The sequence below is a fragment of the Haliotis rubra genome, unplaced genomic scaffold, assembly GCF_003918875.1.
Source record: "Haliotis rubra isolate DU_JTF1 unplaced genomic scaffold, ASM391887v1 Scf745, whole genome shotgun sequence".
NCBI lineage: Eukaryota > Metazoa > Mollusca > Gastropoda > Lepetellida > Haliotidae > Haliotis > Haliotis rubra.
Window position 1 is genome coordinate 80,091 of NW_025767463.1, and position 22,699 is coordinate 102,789.

Consider the following 22,699-nt stretch of genomic DNA (forward strand, 5'->3'; position numbering starts at 1 on the left):
CACTGGAAATCTGGTACCGGGAGTAAGCTGGGCCCCGTCTCGCATATCGCAAGTTGGCACGCGCATAGGGAACCAGCTTAGTAACGAGAGTAGCGCCAGGTGAGACTTACGGGCCCTATAGTTACAAGAAAAGATAGATTTATGGATGTCAACTTCTTTATTATGGATAACACGACATTTTGGAGTGAATGCTTGCTCCTTCATCAGGTGAATGGTGAAGGAACCATTCACTTGATGAAGGAGCAAGCATACACTCCGAAATGTCGTGTTATCCACAATAAAGAAGTTGACATCTATAAATCTTTCTTTTTCTTATGCATTCCACGTCTAAATGCCCTTCAAAGATTTGATCCTATAGTTACAACTGAAAACAAATGCATGAGGTATGGGAGATGACATAATTTAACTTGATTCTATTATGAAAAAATGAGATGTTTAAACCTGTTGCTAAGTATAAATGAGAGATTATTTTCAATCATAAGACACAATTTCAATTCAGACAGTCCAGATCCATTTTGATTCAAATTTATCATGGTTTTATCTTTATGTTAGAGGAAACCCTATTATGAAGACGGTTACAATTCCAGTGAAATTCACTGACAGGTTCATTACTGGGACAAAACTTAGATTCTTAAATTTTGTAAAATGGATTGAAACAAACCTATAACTGAAACAAAGGTCAAATTTCCTGAAAACATTTTACTGTTAGGAAATATGTGAACATAAACAAAATAAACTTTGTAATATATTGTTTTTCATGCTTTGTACATAAAACCTAAGCAGACATAAATGTTCTTGAAATGGGGTTTCTGTTGAAATTATCATCACAATGATATATTATTACAGATCATAAGCAATATTCATAATCTGAAACTGCATGAAACCCTCAATTCAAACGTATTCAAAACTTCATTCTTTAATGAAATCAATAATGAAACTAATTTGATGTTAAATGCATGTCTGATAGCAGATGTAACACATGAAATGCGTTTTACAAACAAAGAACATACCGGTATATCTGAACATGTTTCGACAGTGGAAACAAGGCACCGTCAACATATATGTTCAACCTGAACAAACAAAGTGGTTTTTGCAAGTCAATCTTACGGATGTCATGTTAAACCTTCATCATTATCAAATGCAAAATATGTCTACTTCAGAATGAAAGATTGTAGCATATATGTTTTTTTCAAAACATTTAAATTGTGCCAAAAAGGCTAAAAGTTATAGAAATTTGTCTCGGACAAAGGCTTTTAACAAATCAGGTTGGAAAGCAGCTTATATTGACGTAATATGAAATGTAAAGTGAAATTTGGGAAGTTATTTTCAGCAAAATGACTGAAAAAAAAAAGGAAACTCGAATGTGGTAGCGTGGCATGAAGGCATGCAATAATGCTCTGACGTTACGGTGAATTGGAATCCTAATTCACCATGTCATACCTGGACACAATGTCTCCATTACTTGTCACTATTCTAGAGTCCAAATCCACAGTGAATTTTCATATCATCTCAACATACTTGTGTCAAATCTTTGAAGTACGCGATCCATCTGTCAGAATTCTTTTTCATCAAAAGCAGAAATGCATGCTTGCAAAGATGATTACATATAACCAATGCAATAAAGTGGAAACATTTTGAAGCCTTAACTTTTGAAAATTATGCCCAATATTACCTGTTCTTGAAGTTAATTGAAAACAAGAAAGACTTTCAGGTGCAGACACTTACCCCCAACCCCTAAAACAAACAATGTAACAGTACTAGTTAGGATTCTCAGAGGGAACAGGGTGTTTTACAACATTGTCTGCCACAGCACCAGCTCAAGGTGTTCAATAGTTCTAGAACACCTCAAGAAGTTGTGTCAACTTCTATATATCTACAGGGCTTGCTTTTCAGTAAACCTGCATTAACCAATACAGCCATTCCTGTGGTTTTTCAATCTCAAATTATCCGCCCTTGATTTCCATTTGCCAAACCATCCGCAAACTGGCTGTGGCTTTGATTTCTAAGTAATACAAGTTACCTCCCTTTCCCTGTGTCAACATTCCATTGGTTGGTAATTTGTGATTGCAAGAACCACAGGAATGGATCCTGGGTTGGTGTTGATTTGGTGTAAATTCTAGCCCTTGTGATATAGAAGATGGATGTCGTGTATATGCCACAGATCTAGTCTTCTAGAGTCCTAAAGTATGAGAGCACTCCTTGGGTTTGTGTATCTGCCTTGTCTGCAGTCTTCTAGAGCCCTATGGTGTAGGAGCGTCCCTTGGGGTTGTGTATGGAGAGGGCTATAGGATCCTGCACGGCCCACTCGTACCACACATTCTTGTCTGTGCACAATCGCCAAATGTCAAGGACAACCTGGCTCTCCCCTTTTAGCAGGAGAGGACGCTGAAACAGGCATTGGAGGAGAATAAATATTGTATTAACGTAACTTCTTTCTTATGTGTTCAAGTAAGATTTTACACCTGTTACTAACATTCGACAGTTTTACAGTGGGCTATTTAAGTCAAATTAACTCCCACTTAAACATTTTAATTGTACATGCAGCCAAAGAAATTTGTCTTTTTAAGACAAGTCCACAATGTCGTTTGGTAGCCCTAAGTGAACAACATAAACCAATTCACTTTTTACACTTTCTGTCAGTTTAATTAAGTTCCTGTTTGTTACATAACTTGATGCATCGAGAATGGGTTCAGTATTTTAGCCCTAAGTGTTACTCAATAAGGATGACCAAAAACTGGATTTTTACTTGTCCTAAGCACATTTTACTACTCTAGCTAACAAGCATAGATTTCAAAGGCTGATAGAACCCTGAATATCCAATAATCTGAAAAAGATGAATTGCGATTTCTAAATTCAGGTTAACTTGCCATCATTCACATTGTGAGAGACATTTGGGTGAAGACCTACCTTGATGGGGAAGAGTATAGGGAACCAGCTGAACATGCCTGGGGAGTGAGTGGCAGGCACTATACCTACAACACAAGAACACTTGTAAACAGGTGAACAATACACCTACAACACATGAGCACTTGTACACAGGGGAACCATATAGCCACAACACAAGAACACTTGTACACAGGGGAACAATATAGCCACAACACATGAGCACTTGTACACAGGGGAACAATATAGCCACAACACATGAGCATTTGTACACAGGGGAACAATATAGCCACAACACAAGAACACTTGTACACAGGGGAACAATATAGCAACAACACAAGAACACTTGTACACAGGGGAACAATATACCTACAACACATGAGCACTTGTACACAGGGGAACAATATAGCCACAACACAAGAACACTTGTACACGGGGGACAATATAGCCACAACACAAGAACACTTGTACAAAGGGGAGCCACAACACATGAGCACTTGTACACAGGGGAACAATATACCTACACACATGAGCACTTGTACACAGGGGAACAATATAGCCACAACACAAGAACACTTGTACACAGGGGAACATATAGCCACAACACAAGAACACTTGTACACAGGGGAACAATATACCCACAACACATGAGCACTTGTACACAGGGGAACAATATACCTACAACACATGAGCACTTGTACACAGGTGAACAATATAGCCACAACACAAGAACACTTGTATACAGGGGAACCATATAGCCACAACACAAGAACACTTGTACACAGGGGAACAATATAGCCACAACACATGAGCACTTGTACACAGGGGAACAATATACCTACAACACAAGAACACTTGTACACAGGGGAACAATATAGCCACAACACAAGAACACTTGTACACAGGGGAACAATATACCTACAACACATGAGCACTTGTACACAGGGGAACAATATACCAACAACACATGAGCACTTGTACACAGGGGAACAATATAGCCACAACACAAGAACACTTGTACACAGGGGACAATATAGCCACAACACAAGAACACTTGTACAAAGGGGAACAATATAGCCACATCACATGAGCACTTGTACACAGGGGAACAATATACCTACAACACATGAGCACTTGTACACAGGGGAACAATATAGCCACAACACAAGAACACTTGTACACAGGGGAACAATATAGCCACAACACAAGAACACTTGTACACAGGGGAACAATATACCTACAACACATGAGCACTTGTACACAGGGGAACAATATACCTACAACACATGAGCACTTGTACACAGGTGAACAATATAGCCACAACACAAGAACACTTTGTACAGGGGGAACCATATAGCCACAACACAAGAACACTTGTACACAGGGGAACAATATAGCCACAACACAAGAACACTTGTACACAGGGGAACAATATAGCCACAACACAAGAGCACTTGTACACAGGGGAACAATATAGCCACAACACAAGAACACTTGTACACAGGGGAACAATATAGCCACAACACAAGAGCACTTGTACACAGGGGAACAATATACCTACAACACAAGAACACTTGTACACAGGTGAACAATATAGCCACAACACATGAGCACTTGTACACAGGGGAACAATATAGCCACAACACAAGAGCACTTGTACACAGGGGAACAATATAGCCACAACACATGAGCACCTGTACACAGGGGAACAATATAGCCACAACACATGAGCACTTGTACACAGGGGAACAATATAGCCACAACACATGAGCACTTGTACACAGGGGAACAATATAGCCACAACACAAGAGCACTTGTACACAGGGGAACAATATAGCCACAACACAAGAGCACTTGTACACAGGGGAACAATATAGCCACAACACAAGAACACTTGTACACAGGGGAACAATATAGCCACAACACAAGAGCACTTGTACACAGGGGAACAATATAGCCACAACACAAGAACACTTGTACACAGGGGAACAATATAGCCACAACACAAGAACACTTGTACACAGGGGAACAATATAGCCACAACACAAGAACACTTGTACACAGGGGAACAATATAGCCACAACACAAGAACACTTGTACACAGGGGAACAATATCGCCACAACACAAGAACACTTGTACACAGGGGAACAATATAGCCACAACACAAGAACACTTGTACACAGGGGAACAATATAGCAACAACACAAGAACACTTGTACACAGGGGAACAATATAGCCACAACACAAGAACACTTGTACACAGGGGAACAATATAGCCACAACACAAGAACACTTGTACACAGGGGAACAATATAGCCACAACACAAGAACACTTGTACACAGGGGAACAATATAGCCACAACACAAGAACACTTGTACACAGGGGAACAATATAGCCACAACACAAGAGCACTTGTACACAGGGGAACAATATACCTACAACACATGAGCACTTGTACACAGGGGAACAATATAGCCACAACACAAGAACACTTGTACACAGGGGAACAATATAGCCACAACACAAGAACACTTGTACACAGGGGAACAATATAGCCACAACACAAGAACACTTGTACACAGGGGAACAATATAGCCACAACACAAGAGCACCTGTATACAGGTGAACAATATAGCCACAACACATGAGCACCTGTATACAGGTGAACAATATAGCCACAACACAAGAACACTTGTACAAAGGGGACAATATAGCCACAACACAAGAACACTTGTACACAGGGGAACAATATAGCCACAACACAAGAACACTTGTACACAGGGGAACAATATAGCCACAACACAAGAACACTTGTACACAGGGGAACAATATAGCCACAACACATGAGCACTTGTACACAGGGGAACAATATAGCCACAACACATGAGCACTTGTACACAGGGGAACAATATAGCCACAACACATGAGCACCTGTATACAGGTGAACAATATAGCCACAACACAAGAGCACTTGTACACAGGGGAACAATATAGCCACAACACAAGAGCACCTGTATACAGGTGAACAATATAGCCACAACACATGAGCACCTGTATACAGGTGAACAATATAGCCACAACACAAGAACACTTGTACAAAGGGGAACAATATAGCCACAACACAAGAACACTTGTACAAAGGGGAACAATATAGCCACAACACATGAGCACCTGTACACAGGGGAACAATATAGCCACAACACAAGAGCACCTGTACACAGGGGAACAATATAGCCACAACACATGAGCACCTGTATACAGGTGAACAATATAGCCACAACACAAGAACACTTGTACAAAGGGGAACAATATAGCCACAACACATGAGCACTTGTACACAGGGGAACCATATAGCCACAACACAAGAACACTTGTACACAGGGGAACCATATAGCCACAACACAAGAACACTTGTACACAGGGGAACCATATAGCCACAACACAAGAACACTTGTACACAGGGGAACAATATACCTACAACACAAGAACACTTGTATACAGGGGAACCATATAGCCACAACACATGAGCACTTGTACACAGGGGACAATATAGCCACAACACAAGAACACTTGTACACAGGGGAACAATACAGCCACAACACAAGAACACTTGTACACAGGGGAACAATATAGCCACAACACATGAGCACTTGTACACAGGGGAACAATATACCTACAACACATGAGCACTTGTACACAGGGGAACAATACAGCCACAACACAAGAACACTTGTACACAGGGGAACAATACAGCCACAACACAAGAACACTTGTATACAGGGGAACAATATACCTACAACACATGAGCACTTGTACACAGGGGAACAATATAGCCACAACACAAGAACACTTGTACACAGGGGAACAATATAGCCACAACACAAGAACACTTGTACACAGGGGAACAATATAGCCACAACACAAGAACACTTGTACACAGGGAACAATATAGCCACAACACAAGAACACTTGTACACAGGGGAACAATATAGCCACAACACAAGAACACTTGTACACAGGGGAACAATATAGCCACAACACAAGAACACTTGTACACAGGGGAACAATATAGCAACAACACAAGAACACTTGTACACAGGAGAACAATATAGCCACAACACAAGAACACTTGTACAAAGGGGAACAACATAGCCACAACACAAGAACACTTGTACACAGGGGAACCACACAGACACAGCAGAACCAGAACTCTCCTGATGCAGACACGGAATTGTTTGGTAGTTCAACCCCTTGTTCATCAATGTCCCAACGACAGTATAATATTAGGTCTGGGCCAGAGAAACTAGCAATCACCAATCATGGTGAACGTCCCAAGCCATTGGGATTGGATGGGACAAAACCATGTTATTTAATGCTATCTTTAGCCATATTCCACCAACATCAAACAGTCCTATAAAATACTGAGTTTTGGTCAGACAACCAGAAACCAGCAATTGTGATGAACATTCTAAGCCACTGGGATAAGATGGAACACAATCAACCATCATCGAGTCTGACCATCCAAGTGAGCAAATGTATGTGTGTTTGTTGTTTAAGGCTGCACTCGGATATATGAAGGCAGCCTGTAAATACTCTGGCTAGACAATCAAGTTATTAGTAGTAATTACAAGGATCCACATCATCGGAGTATGATCATACCCAGTCAACGGACTGCCCTTGCTCCCATGTGGTATCCTCTGGCAACCATCTTTGGTCTCCATAACAAAGCTAAGGGAACATAATTTTACACACATTTGTGACCCTACCAATATTAAACCAAAAATATATCTACTTACTTAACGTAACATGTGCAAACAGGACACAGTCGAAGTAGCCAGCAAACCCATGTAGGACACAGTCGTTGGAAATAGTGAAATCTAAACTTTTGTACCTAGAGTTGTCTATTACTTCATCTGAAAGAAAGAATTGGCATGAATTACTATCAATCATTTATCTATACTACTCACACTTTGCCAAGGATCACAAAAATCACAACATACTTAAACGTAGATGTATAATTTGAAATTGGGTCCATTTGAAACTGGATAGATAATAATATGGTAACCCCACTTTTAGGCAAACAGTCACTTTAATCTAACCTTATGCTCTTGATACATGAATCATTGGGATAGGATGGTTTTCATGGCATCAATCAACAAAATGCAAACCATGGAACGAGTCATTGGCAAGTACACAACACCTGTCAATAGCAGGTATGGGATCCACAAGATGAAATGACATACTGAAACCAAGGATCCATGTTTACAATAAGCTTAGATATTTAAACCAAATCTGACCCCACATCATAGTTTTCTGTTGAATCTATGATTTGATCCTTAGCAAAGTGTGAATAGCATATGATTGAATAACGTGAAGTTTTAATCATTACTATTGACTGACTGACTGACTGAGTTTAGTTTTATGCCGCTTTTAGCAATATTCCAGCAACATCACAGCGGGGGACACCAGAAATGGGCTTCACACAATGTAAGTGGGGATTCGAACCCGGGTCTTTGGCGTGACGAGCCAACACTTTAACCACTAGGCTACCCCACCGCCCCCATTACTATTGAATGAGAAGCCACCGTTTGATATATTGGATAGTGTGAGTAACACGTCTGTTTCAGTACCTGACTAACAAATGACATACATCACTATAACACTGGCCACTGTGATCCTGGATGATGGACGAGTGTAGTGTATTAATGTCAGGTTTTGTAGTACAACAATAAATAGCATGAGTTTTGTTTTGTTTGTTTTTTGTTTAATGCCACAATCAGCAATATGATGGCGGTCGATAAATAGTTGAGTCTGGACCAGACAATCCAGTGATCAACATCATGAACATCGATCTAGGCAATTGGCATATGATGACGTGTGTCAACCAAGTCAGCAAGTCTGACCATCCGATCCTGTTAGTCGCCCTTCATGACAACCATGGGTTGCTGAAGACCAATTCTAACCAGGATTTTCACGGATTTAAACAGCAAACTTTTCCAAAAGGCATTTGGCACATAAAACATTTACCTTTGTTTGGGTGGACAAAAGTGAACACCTTTTGTGGTTCAGACAGGAGCTGGCAGTTGTGAAGGCTGACGACGCACGGCATCTCAAACGGGCCTGCAGATGGACATGTTACACGTAAACTGGCAGACATAGCAATATTCCAGCAAATCAAGGCGGGGGACACCAGGGGCCTGCAGATGGACATGTTACAGTAAACTTTACCCAAACACACAAACAGTATACACACATTCTGTGTTCTGTCACATCAGCTACTCATTAGGGTCCCTATTCACAAAGCTATTGTAGCACTATGGCTGTTCATACTTTAGAATAGCAAACTAGTGACACCCATAGCCCTATGTCACTTTACAGCAAAATCAAACAGCAGTTGTTTTCAACTTTCATGTGTCGAGTTTACAGTTGTCTAAAATAAAAAGTTTAATCCATGCATTTTCCTTGTTTAGTCATCCTGTGTTTGTGAGTGAGTATGGTTTTACACAGATGAACCAGAAATGGGCTTCACACATAGTAGCCATGTGGGGAAACTATTCCGGTCTTCAGCGTGACCAACGCCTTAACCACGAGGTAACCCCACAGCCCTCTGCGTTTGTGTCAAACCTTGGATAATTCTAAGCATTATGTAGGTCTAATATACTTCAACAGTGTTTGACTGAATATTGAAATGATATAGTTTCAAGACTGAGTAACGAACCTCTGGCCCCTTGTCCTTTTCCTTACACTGTCGAACCTCGTTGTAGAGTTTAGCTGACTGGATGGGCGCCAGGTAGGAGGTGTACTTGCAAGGAATGCTGATCCCATCATCTGGACAACAATAGACAATGATTCATTTTGTCCTTAGGTACCAACCACACACTACAGTATCAAAGTAACATGTAAACCAAGAAGAAAAAATACAACATGTTATACATCTTGAACATGTCATGTCTCCTAACTTGACAAACTGCTATTCAGGCAATTAAAGTGAGTGAGTATTGTTTTAAGCCGCTTTTAGCAATGTTGCAGCAATATCATGGGGGGGAGAGACACCAGAAATGGGCTTCACATGTAGCACCCACGTGGGGTATCAAACCCGGGCCTTCGACGTGACGAGCGAACGCTTTAACCACTTGGCTACCCTACTGCCCCCAGTATCAATGTAAAATGTAAACCAAGAAGAGTGAGTGAGTGAGTATTTTTTTATGCCGCTTTTAGCAATATTCCAGCAATATAACGGCAGGGGACACCAGAAATGGGCTTCACACATTGCACCCATGTGGGGAATCGAACCCGGGTCTTCAGCATGTCGAGCGGATGCTTTAACCATTAGGCTACCCTACCTCCCCTAAACCAAGAAGAAAAAATGCAACCTGTTAAACATCTTCCCTTTACCAAGTCATGTGTCATAAATTGACAAACTGCGATTCAGGCAATTAAAAATGAGTGTGAATTTTCAAATATTTATTTTGAACACCTAATATGACTTAGCATAAGGGGTGTATTTTTCAGTTCAGTGAGTGAAAGGCATTGCCACATTTTACAAAGTCTGTAAAATAAATTTATTGATCAAGTGTCGGTTAAACAATATATGATAGAATGTATTCAGATCAATTGACAGTTGGTATCATTAGTTTTATTCTGCAGTGGAATGGGACTATAATATGTCATATAATACTGACTGACTGAGTTTGGTTTTACACCGCTTTTAGCAATATTCCAGTAACATCACGGCGGGGGAAACCAGAAATGGGCTTCACACATTGTACTCATGTAGGCATTCGAACCCGGGTCTTCGGCGTGATGAGCCAACGCTTTAACCATTAGGCTACCCCACCGCCCCTCATATAATACTGACATATTGACACTTTGCAAACAAGTGGATTAATGGTATTTGTATATGTGTATCATGAGTGAGTGAGTGAGTGAGTGAGTGAGTGAGGTTTTACAATGCTTTTAGCAATATTCCAGCAATATCATGGTGAGGACACCAGAAATGGGCTTCACACATTGTACCTATGTAAGGAATCAAACCTGGATCTTCTTCGTGATGAGACAACGCTGTAACCACACCGCCTGTGTATCATGAAAACATTCAAACCACAGATACTATTTGTACACATCAAACACAGGTGTCTACATTGCAGAAAGGGAGTGATGATCTTCTCTGTCTGTGACTGCAGTTGCATCAAATCAGATTCAGTTACATTACCATACCTTCCCATGACAACCCACCTTTGAGGAATCTCTGTGCCCCATCGAGACATTCTGGGGACAACTCATTATCACCGAAGGACCCAAGAAGTTCGCTAACGAGGATGTCTCAGTCTGCTCTGGGGCCTCCCAGAATCTCATGTCACACGAGATGACATCCACCTGTTCCCCCCACATCTCATCCTTCAGGTTCTCCAGTCTGACAACAAACAACAAAAACACTTGGATGTTGATTGAGTGAGTGAGTGAGTGAGTGAGTGAGTGAGTGAGTGAGTGAGTGAGTGAGTGAGTGAGTGAGTGAGTGAGTGAGTTTAGTTTTACGCCGCACTCAGCAATATTCCAGTTATATGGCGGCGGTCTGTAAATAATCGAGTCTGGACCAGACAATCCAGTGATCAACAGCATGAGCATCAATCTGCGTAAATGGGAACCGACGACATGGGAACCAAGTCAGCAGGCCTGACCACCCGATCCCGTTAGTGGCCTCTTACAACAAGCATGGGTTACTGAAGGCTCATTCTAACCCGGACCTTAACTGGGTGAGTGAGTGAGTGAGTGGAAGGGTGAGTGAGTGAGTGAGTGGAAGGGTGAGTGAGTGAGGGAGTTTGGTTTTACACAGCTTTTAGCAATATTCCAGCAATATCACGCTGTCGGACACCAGAAATGGGCTTTACACATTGTACCCATGTGGGGAATCGAACCCGGGTCTTGGGCGTGACAAGCCAATGTTTTAACCACAAGGCTACCCCACCGCTCCTAGATGTAAAGCATCAACATGACAACAAACTTTTTGTCCAATGAAATTTACCATAAAATAATTTTCTCAAAATGTTTAATCAACACAGGCATGTACAAAACAGTATAAACAACGTTGGTCTTGTGGTTTTGTGTGGTCCTATGCATAGAGCATACTTTAACATAGGATTGCGATCATCGTAACGCTAAGATCATTTTGGGCAAGGCTATCAAGGTCACAAATCAGCTGAAGTTACGCTAAGTTGGTCACGGAGAGTCCTTGGATGGGTGACTGTGTTTCTAAGCTTGACTTGTAAGAATTTCTAGGACTTCAGTTCTGCCCCACGATGCATGTGACGCATGTGGTATCACCTTAGGCAAGTGAATTTGTCCAAAACTGCTTCTGTTCACCCAGCAGTGAATGGGTGGTACCTAGTGGGATATGACTAGGTGCCACACAGGCAGTTTGGGTTAACCAGGGAAATAATGTCTGAGCTCAGCGCATAAATTGTTCTTAGCACCATTGAGCATCTTTGAGGTGGATATAAGGCGTTCTATAAATGTATTATATATTATTTCTCATTTCAGTCTGTGTAGGATATTTAAGTTGTTGTTAGGTTAGCATTATCAGTAAAGCTCTAGTCTTTTGTTTGGTTCTGCCTATGAGTGAGTGAGTGAGTTTACTTTGTCGCCGCTTTTAGCAATATTCCAGCAATATCACAGCGGGGGACACCAGAAATGGGCTTCACACAATGTGCCCATGTGGGGAATCAAACCTGGGCCTTTGACTTGATGAAGCAAACGCTTTAACGGTTCTGCCTATGGAGTCTGTCCACTGGAAAATAGTGTAGACAGGGCATCTTTGTTTGGTCAATCAAAGGGGAAGCTCAGGTGTCTTCCTGATTGGTGAGTGGCCTAATTTAATCCTTTGTTCTCACCACTGCTCCTTCTACTCACACTTCTTTCTGCACAGGGGAAGCGACAAGATCAGTGAAATTTGAACTTTAGAAGTCAAAGTTATCATTGTGTTGTTTTCAGTGAGTGTCATATACAAATGACTGTAGGAAATACATATATCTCAATGACAGAATTTGACAGTTTTGTATATAAATGTGTTTGTGTGAGGAGGATGTATGTGTACAAGATATATTTTACTGTATGTGCGCTTGTGTTTTTGTCTAGGTGCTAATTGGCTTCATTTGTGTTCTGTGTGCCGAGTGTATGTGTACAAGATATATTTTACTGTATGTGTTCTGTGTGCTGAGTGTATGTGTACAAGATATATTTAACTGTATGTGCGTTTGTGTTTTGTCTAGGTTTGTGTGTGTTTTGTCTAGGTGCTAATTGGCTTCATTTGTGTTTCTGTGTGCCGAGTGTATGTGTACAAGATATATTCTAGGTGCTACTGTATGTGTTCTGTGTGTGCAGTGTATTGTGATATATTTTTGTCTAGGTGCTAATTGGATCAGCAACTTGTATTGCGTGCCAATGATAGTCTAGATGTACTTTCTACATAATGTAAAATGTCTTCATAATGTGTTTTATATCATGGGCAGGTGTGTTTGATGGACTCATCCATTGTATCACAGATACACACTAGTAGGATGTAACCTATGTTATATTTGGGAACATAGTAAAGTACAGACTCTAGGGAAAGATTTCTGCCCTGTAATCCCCGTTTTTTTATCATTAGTATTACTGAGTTTGTATCCTCTCAGATGCAAACCAACACTAACCTTCCCTAACCCTAACCTTTCATTTATATTTTCACTACAACTCCAATTTACACTTTAACATTTCAAGCGGGGGTTACGATTGGAACTCTTACTGACTGTAGTACTTTTGTTTGGTTAAGTCCCATACTCTCAGAGTCAGGCACCTAATCGCCAGCACACAAAGTCAATGGCTTAACCTACTCTGCCACGGCAGCTTCCACAAGAAATGGAAGTGTGACAACTGGTAGTCTTGCTCACATACTTCGTGTAGCCCGAAATTTACCAAGTACCAGAGGATTAATATCTCATCTCCTCTGCTTGTATGTGCATTTTCTGATAGAAAATCGTATTTGTATTTTCATATAATCAGTAACTCATGACAACACTAGGTACAATAGGTGATATGTTGACATCCATACTTGGTAACAACAACAAGCAAGTCAACAAAAGCCTACTCACGTAACAACAGCGTTGGGATTTTTCTCCACGGCATACAGCTTCTTGATCTTCCTGTCGGCCTGTGATGCTGCTGCAATGGCTGCCCGGACCAGCGGACCTCGTCCTGCACCTACCACCATCACTATCCTGAAACAGCAGCATATTTATAGGCTCTCCACGGACCATTAACAACTGCTAGTTAATGACATGCTGGGCTATTCCCTATGTCCCATATTTTAAACAGAAAATTTGATTAATCGTAGCGCTAAGACTTGGTTTTGTGGAACTGAACAAAGGTTGGTTTCATGCCACCCCAATAATATTGGAAATTTTAAATATAAATTGTATAGTTATATACTTATCCTATCTCATGGTATGCACTTCTCTCTTGATTCCACACTGAGTGGAACGATGTAAACTTTTTTCCCTTGGCATCTATTGTCCATCTGCCCATCTTGGAGAATCTGCATAGCGGGGAAGATGGGCGGGAATCCGTAGCGTGAGATAGGATAAGTATATAAATATACAATTTATATTTAAAATTTCCAAATTTTAAAACTTATCTTATCTCACGGTATGCACTTATCCCACGGTCGGACGTCGGGACGCAGATACCCTGTGTCTTGTCAGTGCAGACAGTAGAACTGTGTAGACTGGTAACAACCGTAGATAGCGACGCACAAGGGAGGCCTGTTACGATTAGCACAACTCCTATGCTTGAGACAAGTTCCTCTGAACTCCTTGGCTTACTAAGCACAATGTCTCCCAGGGAGATGGGTGCTCCCGAGTGATGTGGTGTTCGGCCGCAACCTCCGAAGAAGGACGTTGCTCAGCGAGAAAGGATGTCACTTCGCCACGATTTTGAAGGTACCCCTTAAATTAAAGTCATAGACAATAATCGGGCCAGCCCCTGCTTCGAGAAGACCCCCACAGACACCGACCAGGGGCGGGTCAAAGAGAAGCACAACTCGGAAAACTCGCAGTTTTAACGTTCAGTTCCAGTCAACATCAAATTGACCCTCACTCATTTACATAAGCTTAGTCAAAGGATGAGCCTGGCAACTTTGGAGTCAGGACGCAACGAAATCCACTGGAATTCGGGAGTGACACACTTCACTGACGTAATTGCTTCGAAAAGTAGAGGTCAGGAAACGTGAAATGTCGAACCCTTCCACATCGTGATACAGAATCGAGCTCCAGATTCATCCAACCACCGAGGTGGTAGTTTTATACTAAGACACGGAGATACTAAGTGAAGTAGTTCTAACCCATAAGCAATCAAAACATAAGGCAGACATCAAGTTGGTGGGCTGTAGACAGCTATTGTGCGAGAACAAAGGGGCCGAACTGGTACAGGCCTTGGACATCCTTGACTGAGAGGTCCGGAAGGTAGTGCGAGGAGAAGACCGAGTTGGATCACCAGAAGCATCTTTCCATAATGGTGTGGAGAGAGCAGTTACTATGCAGAGCCATTGTAGACGCTAACGCGTGTGGATTGGAAGCTGTCGGGTCCGGTAATCCAGCGAAGGTGTAAGCCCGTAGGATGGTGGCTCTCATGCAGAAGGATAATGTGTTGCGAGACACTTCCACCCTGGATGCTGAGGACAACGGAATGAAGAGGCGCTTGCGGAGATGGCGGTGATCTTTAGAAGCAGCAAGAAAAATCTTCAAAGCCCTAACAGGTCTTCATTGTCATGCGGCCCAGGATTGTGGACAATGGTGGGATGGTAAAAGTACGATCGGGTTGTCCCGGCAACTGATTCTTCGCTACAAAATCCCAACGGAGACCAAGGAAGACTTTGCCATGCTTCTTCCGTTCGAACTGGACTCTGTTAACGTCCAAAGCGTGGAGTTCAGAAATCCGAGCAGCTGTAGCCTAGGCCACAAGGAAGAAGGTCTTGAAGGAGATCTTCTCAAAGTCCTTCTGAGCTAGGGGTTCATAGTCCGCCGAGGCCAAATGACGCAGCACCACAGATAAATCCCATGCAGGATGTCTAAACTTCTTAGACTGATCGGCCAACTTGAAAGACCGGAGCAAATACTGAAGCTCTGGAACCGTCGAGACCTTAGAGCCTGTGGTGGTAGCCAGGACCGAGTTGATTGCAGCAAGGTAAGTGGCCAAAGTGGAACTCTTGAGCTTCTTAGACGAACGCAAATGCTAAAGAAACTCAGCGACGATTTGAGGTGAAGTAGAAACGGGAGATGTAATGCCTCTGGACAACGTGCAATATCTCTCAAAACATTTCTACTTCTCATCATAAAGTGAGCGGGTGGAAGTCCGATGAGCAGAAGTGATGGCCATAGCCACTCTCCGAGAATACCCCTTGGCAATTAAGGACTTCTGCAGATGCGCCAAACGTGCAGAGACAGGGTGCGAAGGTATGATGCCGATCCGAGTGAGGGTGTAACATTAGGTAGTCCCGATCGGGAAGAGGAACTGGGTTTAGGTCTGCGAGCTGTGCGATATCGACAAACCAACTCCTGACTGGCCAGTAAGGTGCGACCAAAAGCAGTAGAATCTGTCTGGTCACCCGGAGTTTATGGATGACTCTGGGTAGAAGAGCCAGAGGGGGAAAGGTGTAAGCGTTGAGCCCCTCCTACGAAATCGCCAGAGCGTCAAGATCCCACGCTAGTTGGTCTGGTATCGTCGAGACAAACTGCAGGAGTTGATGGTTGAACTGCCTGGAGAATAGGTCGACTTGGGCCTTGATAACAGGAAGATCAGTTCCAGAAAGATCTGTGGGTTCAATTGCCACTCCATGGGAGATGGCCGATCGGAGCAGGACACCGCATCTGCGATGACATTTTTGACTCCGGGAATGTGTCTGGCTGGAGCATCGATGGCGAGGGAGTCGATCAGATGGAAGAACCGAAACACCAACTGAAGAAGGTTTGCCGAACCTGTCGACCGAGATGGTTGATGTATCAGACGCCCGTGGAGTTGTCTGTCTGAATCAGCAGGGAGGACCCCCGAAGTTCCGTCGCCCAATGTCGAATGGCGAGAAGAACCGCCAAGAACTCGAGTTCGTTGATGTGCAAGTCCTATTCTGCGGACAACCACAGCCTGGCTGTCTGATGATGAAGTGAGCCCCCCGAGCGACGCGTCGACGAACAAGCAGTGCGTTGGAATGAAGGGCATCAAACAAACTCTGGCGCAAACGTTCTGTTCTACAAGCCACCACTGAAGAAAAGGACGTAAGGGTTTGGTAAGACGAATCAACTCCTTGAGATTCTCTGAGACGAGATATGGACGCAGGAATCGCTGCAACGGACATGGTTGCAATTGTGTCCGCTGTGTCAATGCCTGTGCCGATGTCAAGAGGCCCCAAAGTTCCTGCCACTGTCGTAAGGTCCTGGCCTGCGACAGTGCTAACGGAAATAACCGTTGAATTTTCAGCCATCTGTCTTGGGGGACGAAAATCAGGCCCTGGTGCATGTCGAAAGTTGCCCCGATGAATTGAAGGGTCTGGGTCAGTGTTAGTTCCGACTTCGCAGCGTTTAACAACCAACCTAGTTGCCAAAGAAGCTTCATACTGAACTCCAACTGACGTAGAAGAACGACTGGGTCTATCTGTGCCTGAATGCAGTCGTCTATGTAACTTTCGAACACGACCCCGTGGAGATGAAGAAACTTGGTGATCGGCTTGGTGATCCTGGTAAATAGCCACAGGGCCGTGGAAATTCCAAAAGGCAGGACGGTCCAGTGATAATGGATCCCTTGGAACACGAAACGGAGGAATTTCTGCGAATCCGGATGAATGGGCACATACCGTGAGATAGGATAAGTTTAAAAATTTCCAGCCATATGACAGACCTCTGTAGATAATCAAGCCTGAACGTGACAATCCAATGTTTGATCTCATAAGCATTGATCTAGGTAATTGGAATACAATAACATGCATCGACCAAGACAAGCATTCTAACGCTTCTAGAGGAGGGGTGTTTTGACACGATTGAAATTCACTATCTGTGGTTCTCTGACAGAAACACTCTCTGCAGGATATATTTTCCTCATTTACACTAAAATGTTGATTTTATGAATGCTACAAGCAGAAGATCCTTTTCAGCAGACTTTTAGCATTGGAAATATGGTGATCTTGAGTGAGTTTAGTTTTATGCCGCTTTTAGCAATATTCCAGCAATATCACAGCGGGAGACACCAGAAATGGGCTTCAAACATTGTACCCATGTGGGGAATCAAACCCAGGTCTTCAGCGTGACAAGCGAACGCTTTAACCACTATGCTTGCTACCCCACCGCCCCACGGTGATCTTGAATGCTTTTCATTCCTAATTACTTCATATCATCGTGAGATGTTGGATACTTACACACTCTTTGTGTCCTTTTCATCGGGTTTAATTTTGTCCAGTAATGCATAATATATTGCCTGAAATGGAAAACATAATTGGTGTAAGTTAATGTTCACATAAATCATATTCATATGCTATGAGTCAAACATAAGATACTGTAAACGTACTTATTTTCGCGTGGTGCAATTTTCGCGGAATTGACAGTTTAGACTACATCGAGCGGTCAATTATTCGCGCAATCAGTAATTGCCGGAACTGCCAGCTGTCTCTTTGGCCGCCACTAATAGCAGTGAAAACAAACAGAGTGGCTTAACCTGTCAGGCGGCGTTTATTGCTTACTCACAGGAAATCCCTATCTGTGCGATATACTAGTACACAGTAATCCGTTTACTCACGGAAGAGATGAAAAACACATCAGTCTTATGTTCCGAATTCTGACGATCTGACGAATTAACTTCTACTGTATATGAAGCTCTTTGTGATTTCAAACAAGCCGGGTTGTTGTGAATGAGATGATTGAGTGTTAAGTGACTATTCGCTTCATGATGTACTGGTAAATAAAATCTTAATGAATAAATAAAATACTGCTGTATTATTTCTTTCGAAGTCGTTTCATGGTAATCTGTTTTGTATCAAACCATCTGTCATGTGACCAATTTCCATGGCGGCCACAACACACATTGCTGTTTTCGCTAATTCGGCGATGGGATTTGGCTCATTATTTAATTATGTTTTGGGAAATCCATTACAGCGACAGTTAAGTATGATTCTTTATGCTACTATCAGTCGTCATTTTAAGATTCCCGTAGATTTCTGTCTTCAAACTTGATGTGTTATGGTAACAACTCGGGGGTGAGTGTGGCTAGACTGAATGAATGACAGGTTTATTCGCGGTGTATAAATTTTCTCGCTAAAATGTTTTGCGCGAAAAGCGCGAAAATAAAACCTGCGCGAAATATAATACGTTTACAGTAATACAGGAGTGATCAAGAAATGCATTCAAACTGGTAAAGATCAAGTGTAAATCGAGAATATTTTTCTGCACATATTGGTGAATATAACTCTCAGAAGTCTCATTCCTCATGTTCATATTTGCAACATGTGTCACTTACAAAATCTAGCAGCCAATCCTACAATGAGCCATAGAACCAGCTGAATTGTGGTGGTGGTGGTGGGGGAATTGGGTTTAACGTCGTGCTTGAGAATATTTCGCTCATATGACGACGTGCATGCGTGTGTATGTGTATGTGCGGCTGCTTGTACTAGCCCAGACTTAAGCTGGTTTTATAGTGCTAGCCCACTGAGATACCATGCCGCAGTGAAGAATGAATACCTCACTCAGACACATTATACTGACTCCGAAGCGACCAGTCCTTGTTGTACCCATTAATACCGAGCGCCAGGCAGGGACCAACAAGTACCATATTTTAACGTCTTTTGGTATGACGCTCAGGGCGGACACTCTAACCACTACACCACGGAGGCGGTAGCTGAATCGTGGTGGCGATCAAGTGATTGATGGCTATCAGGCACATAGGGCTCAATTGAATATTGTACATCAGCAATTTTGCACTTATTCACAGGAAAGCGACTTACAGAACAAGAGCATGGCATGTACAGTAAATGGTTTACCTTTTGATATTGTGAGTATTTTATTGGGTCCTTCTCAAAAATTTCGTATGTCTGAGATTCCAGGTTGTCCATCAGTGGCTGCAAATAAGTGAAAATATGGGTGAATATATTCCTGATTCCAGAAATCAGGCACAATCCAGGTACATCAAGACAGTGTATAAATAACGCATCAGAGTCCCGTTCATCAAAGCGATCACAGTCGCAAGTCTGCGTTAAAGTATGGGAGTTTTATGACTGATGTGCGACTGTCCTGACGTAAACACCTCACATGAACATTTCCTGACAAAGCATTAATTAAAGCGGGCGCTTCCACTTCTGAAAGCCCTGATCTATACTTACGATCTTACAATACCCCTTTTTGTTAAGACATTGGCAGGTCTCGATAGAAGATTTATATTGTACATAGAGAACTGGTTGATAAACCTTACTTCTGTGATCTGGAAACAGAGTTTATGTGTACCAAGAATATAGAAGCATCAACACGGATGATGAGAAAGGTTAATAATGACGGTGCCCTCAGATCATCACAGTAAAAAACAGATATCGTATCATAATGAAACATCTGACATGTCATGGCAGCCTACAGGGCCCAGACAAAACTAGTTCTCTTTATGTCATGTCACCAACAGCAAACATGGAATACTGGGAGATTTTCACTCCCTTTTCGATTCAGAAGATGGTTTGTTGTTTAACGCCGCCCTCAGCAATATTCCAGCTATATGGCATCAGTCTGTAAATAAGTAATTCTGGACCAGCCAATCCTGTGATCAACATCAGGACCATCGATCTTACGCAGTTGGGATACAATGACATATGTCAACCAAGTCAGCGTGGCTGACCACCCTTTAGTTACCTCTTACGACAAGCATGACTAGCTGAAGATCAATTCTAACCCAGATCTTCACAGATTTTCAGAAATAGAAGGATGGTTCCTTCGTGATGCTCTGCCAAGAGTGTTTCTCATGTTCCAACTTACCTGTAGTGGAGACTGGAGGTAGTCCTCGTATCCCCTGGCGAACTGGCTGATAGCATCTGGGGGAGTCTGGTTCTGGACATAAACAAAGCCATCAGGTTCATCAGCAACTGAATCATGCTGATATTTATTATTATAATACTTTGGGGGGACAGGAACCACAAGATGACCCAGGCCCAACTAAGCCCTCACTGCTTCTACTGGACACAAAAGGAAATGAACTTATTACTCTCTAATCACTATCAAGAGCACACTTTTTGTATTCCAGTTCAAATTAAACAAGAAGACAAAGTCATCAATATCCCCCGCAATGGCAAAATACTCTTCATGATTATGTCTACGAGTTATGATTTTGTCAAATATTTAGGGGTGTATATAGAAAAGTGGAAGGAGAGTATTGAAAGGTTTTTAAAGTTCTGCTCCAGAAAGGAGCACTATCACCAATTTCAGTCTATGTCAAACTTGTTGCCATGGAAATGCCAAAAATATTTTATTCAGAAATCCAAAACTACCAAAAGGCACCAGTACACCACCAGATCTATGTATGTGCCAAGTTTGGTGAAGAAACATTGAACGGTTTTAAAGTTTTGCTCCGGAAAAGTTGCACTACCACTAATTTCTGTTTAAGTCAAACTTGTTGCCATGGAAATGCCAAAAATATTTTATGCAGAATTCCAAAACTACTAAAAAGGAACCAGTACACCACCAGACCAATCTATGTGCCAAGTTTGGTGAAGAAATAGTGAACGATTTTAGAGTTCAACTCCGGAAAAGAGCACTACCACCAATTTAAGGCTAAGTCAAACTTGTTGCCATGGAAACGCCAAAACTATTTTATTCAGAATTCCAAAACTACCAAAAAGCACCAGTACACCACCAGATCTATCTATGTGCCAAGTTTGGTGAAGAAATATTGAACGATTTAGAGTTCTGCGCCGGAAAAGACAAATGTGCACGGACGGACGGACGGAGTCCATTTTAATAACACAAACACACACAAACACACACACACACACACACACACACACCCCAAAAAACCCCGTTTTTCGGGGGATAACAATTCTAACTAAACTGTGCATCAAACATAATATGGACAGCTCACTATAGTACTAAACAACTTTTGTACTTTGTTGAGATGTTTTACCATGTTTTGTACCACATTGAGGTATGAGTGAGTGAGTGAGTGAGTGAGTGAGTTAATTGTCGCTTTTAGCAATATTCCAGCAATTACACAGCGGGGGACACCAGAAATGGGCTTCACACAGTGTTCCCATGTTGGGAATCGAACCCGGTCTTCGGCGTGACGAGCGAACACTTAATCAATAGTCTACCCCAACGCCCCCATTGAGGTATGATGTACGAACACCTCAACTTGGTACAATACCAAAACACCTCACCATCATAAGGAATTCACCAAGATAACACCTCACCATGATACAGATACAAAACAGTGGTACAAGACCACACCATGGTACAAAACATGGTATGGCATGGTACATGACACATGGTACAAGGTACATGAAGAGTCCTGACCTGCCAGAGATGGTCCAGATATTGCTGGTACGCCCGGATGCCCTTGTCTGGGTGTCGGTCCACGCCTGTCAGAATCAGCTGTACATCCAACTGCAAACATACAAACCAAGGTCATACACAATGATTCAAAAATCTATAGGGGATGGCATACTGTGCAGAAGAGTGAGTGAGTGAGTTGGGTTTTACGTCGCTCTAGCAATATTCCAGCAATATCACGACGGGGGACACCAGAAATGGTGCCCATGTGGGGAATCAAACCCGGCG

The 22,699-nt window shown here is 42.3% G+C and overlaps 1 protein-coding gene across 1 annotated transcript in view; it reads right to left on the reverse strand.

Moving 5' to 3' along the window:
* Positions 1-396: 396 nt before the first annotated feature.
* The window catches only part of LOC124259965 (protein arginine N-methyltransferase 5-like), a 37,142-nt gene continuing 14,839 nt past the window's right edge, over positions 397-22,699 (reverse strand). Inside the window, 12 exon segments of the mRNA XM_046694187.1 lie at positions 397-2,385; positions 2,908-2,972; positions 7,682-7,798; positions 8,913-9,005; positions 9,600-9,713; positions 11,121-11,208; positions 11,211-11,298; positions 14,009-14,134; positions 18,316-18,374; positions 19,930-20,007; positions 20,906-20,977; positions 22,436-22,525. Coding sequence (XP_046550143.1) covers positions 2,233-2,385; positions 2,908-2,972; positions 7,682-7,798; positions 8,913-9,005; positions 9,600-9,713; positions 11,121-11,208; positions 11,211-11,298; positions 14,009-14,134; positions 18,316-18,374; positions 19,930-20,007; positions 20,906-20,977; positions 22,436-22,525 — 1,143 coding nt within the window. The 3' untranslated portion in view covers positions 397-2,232.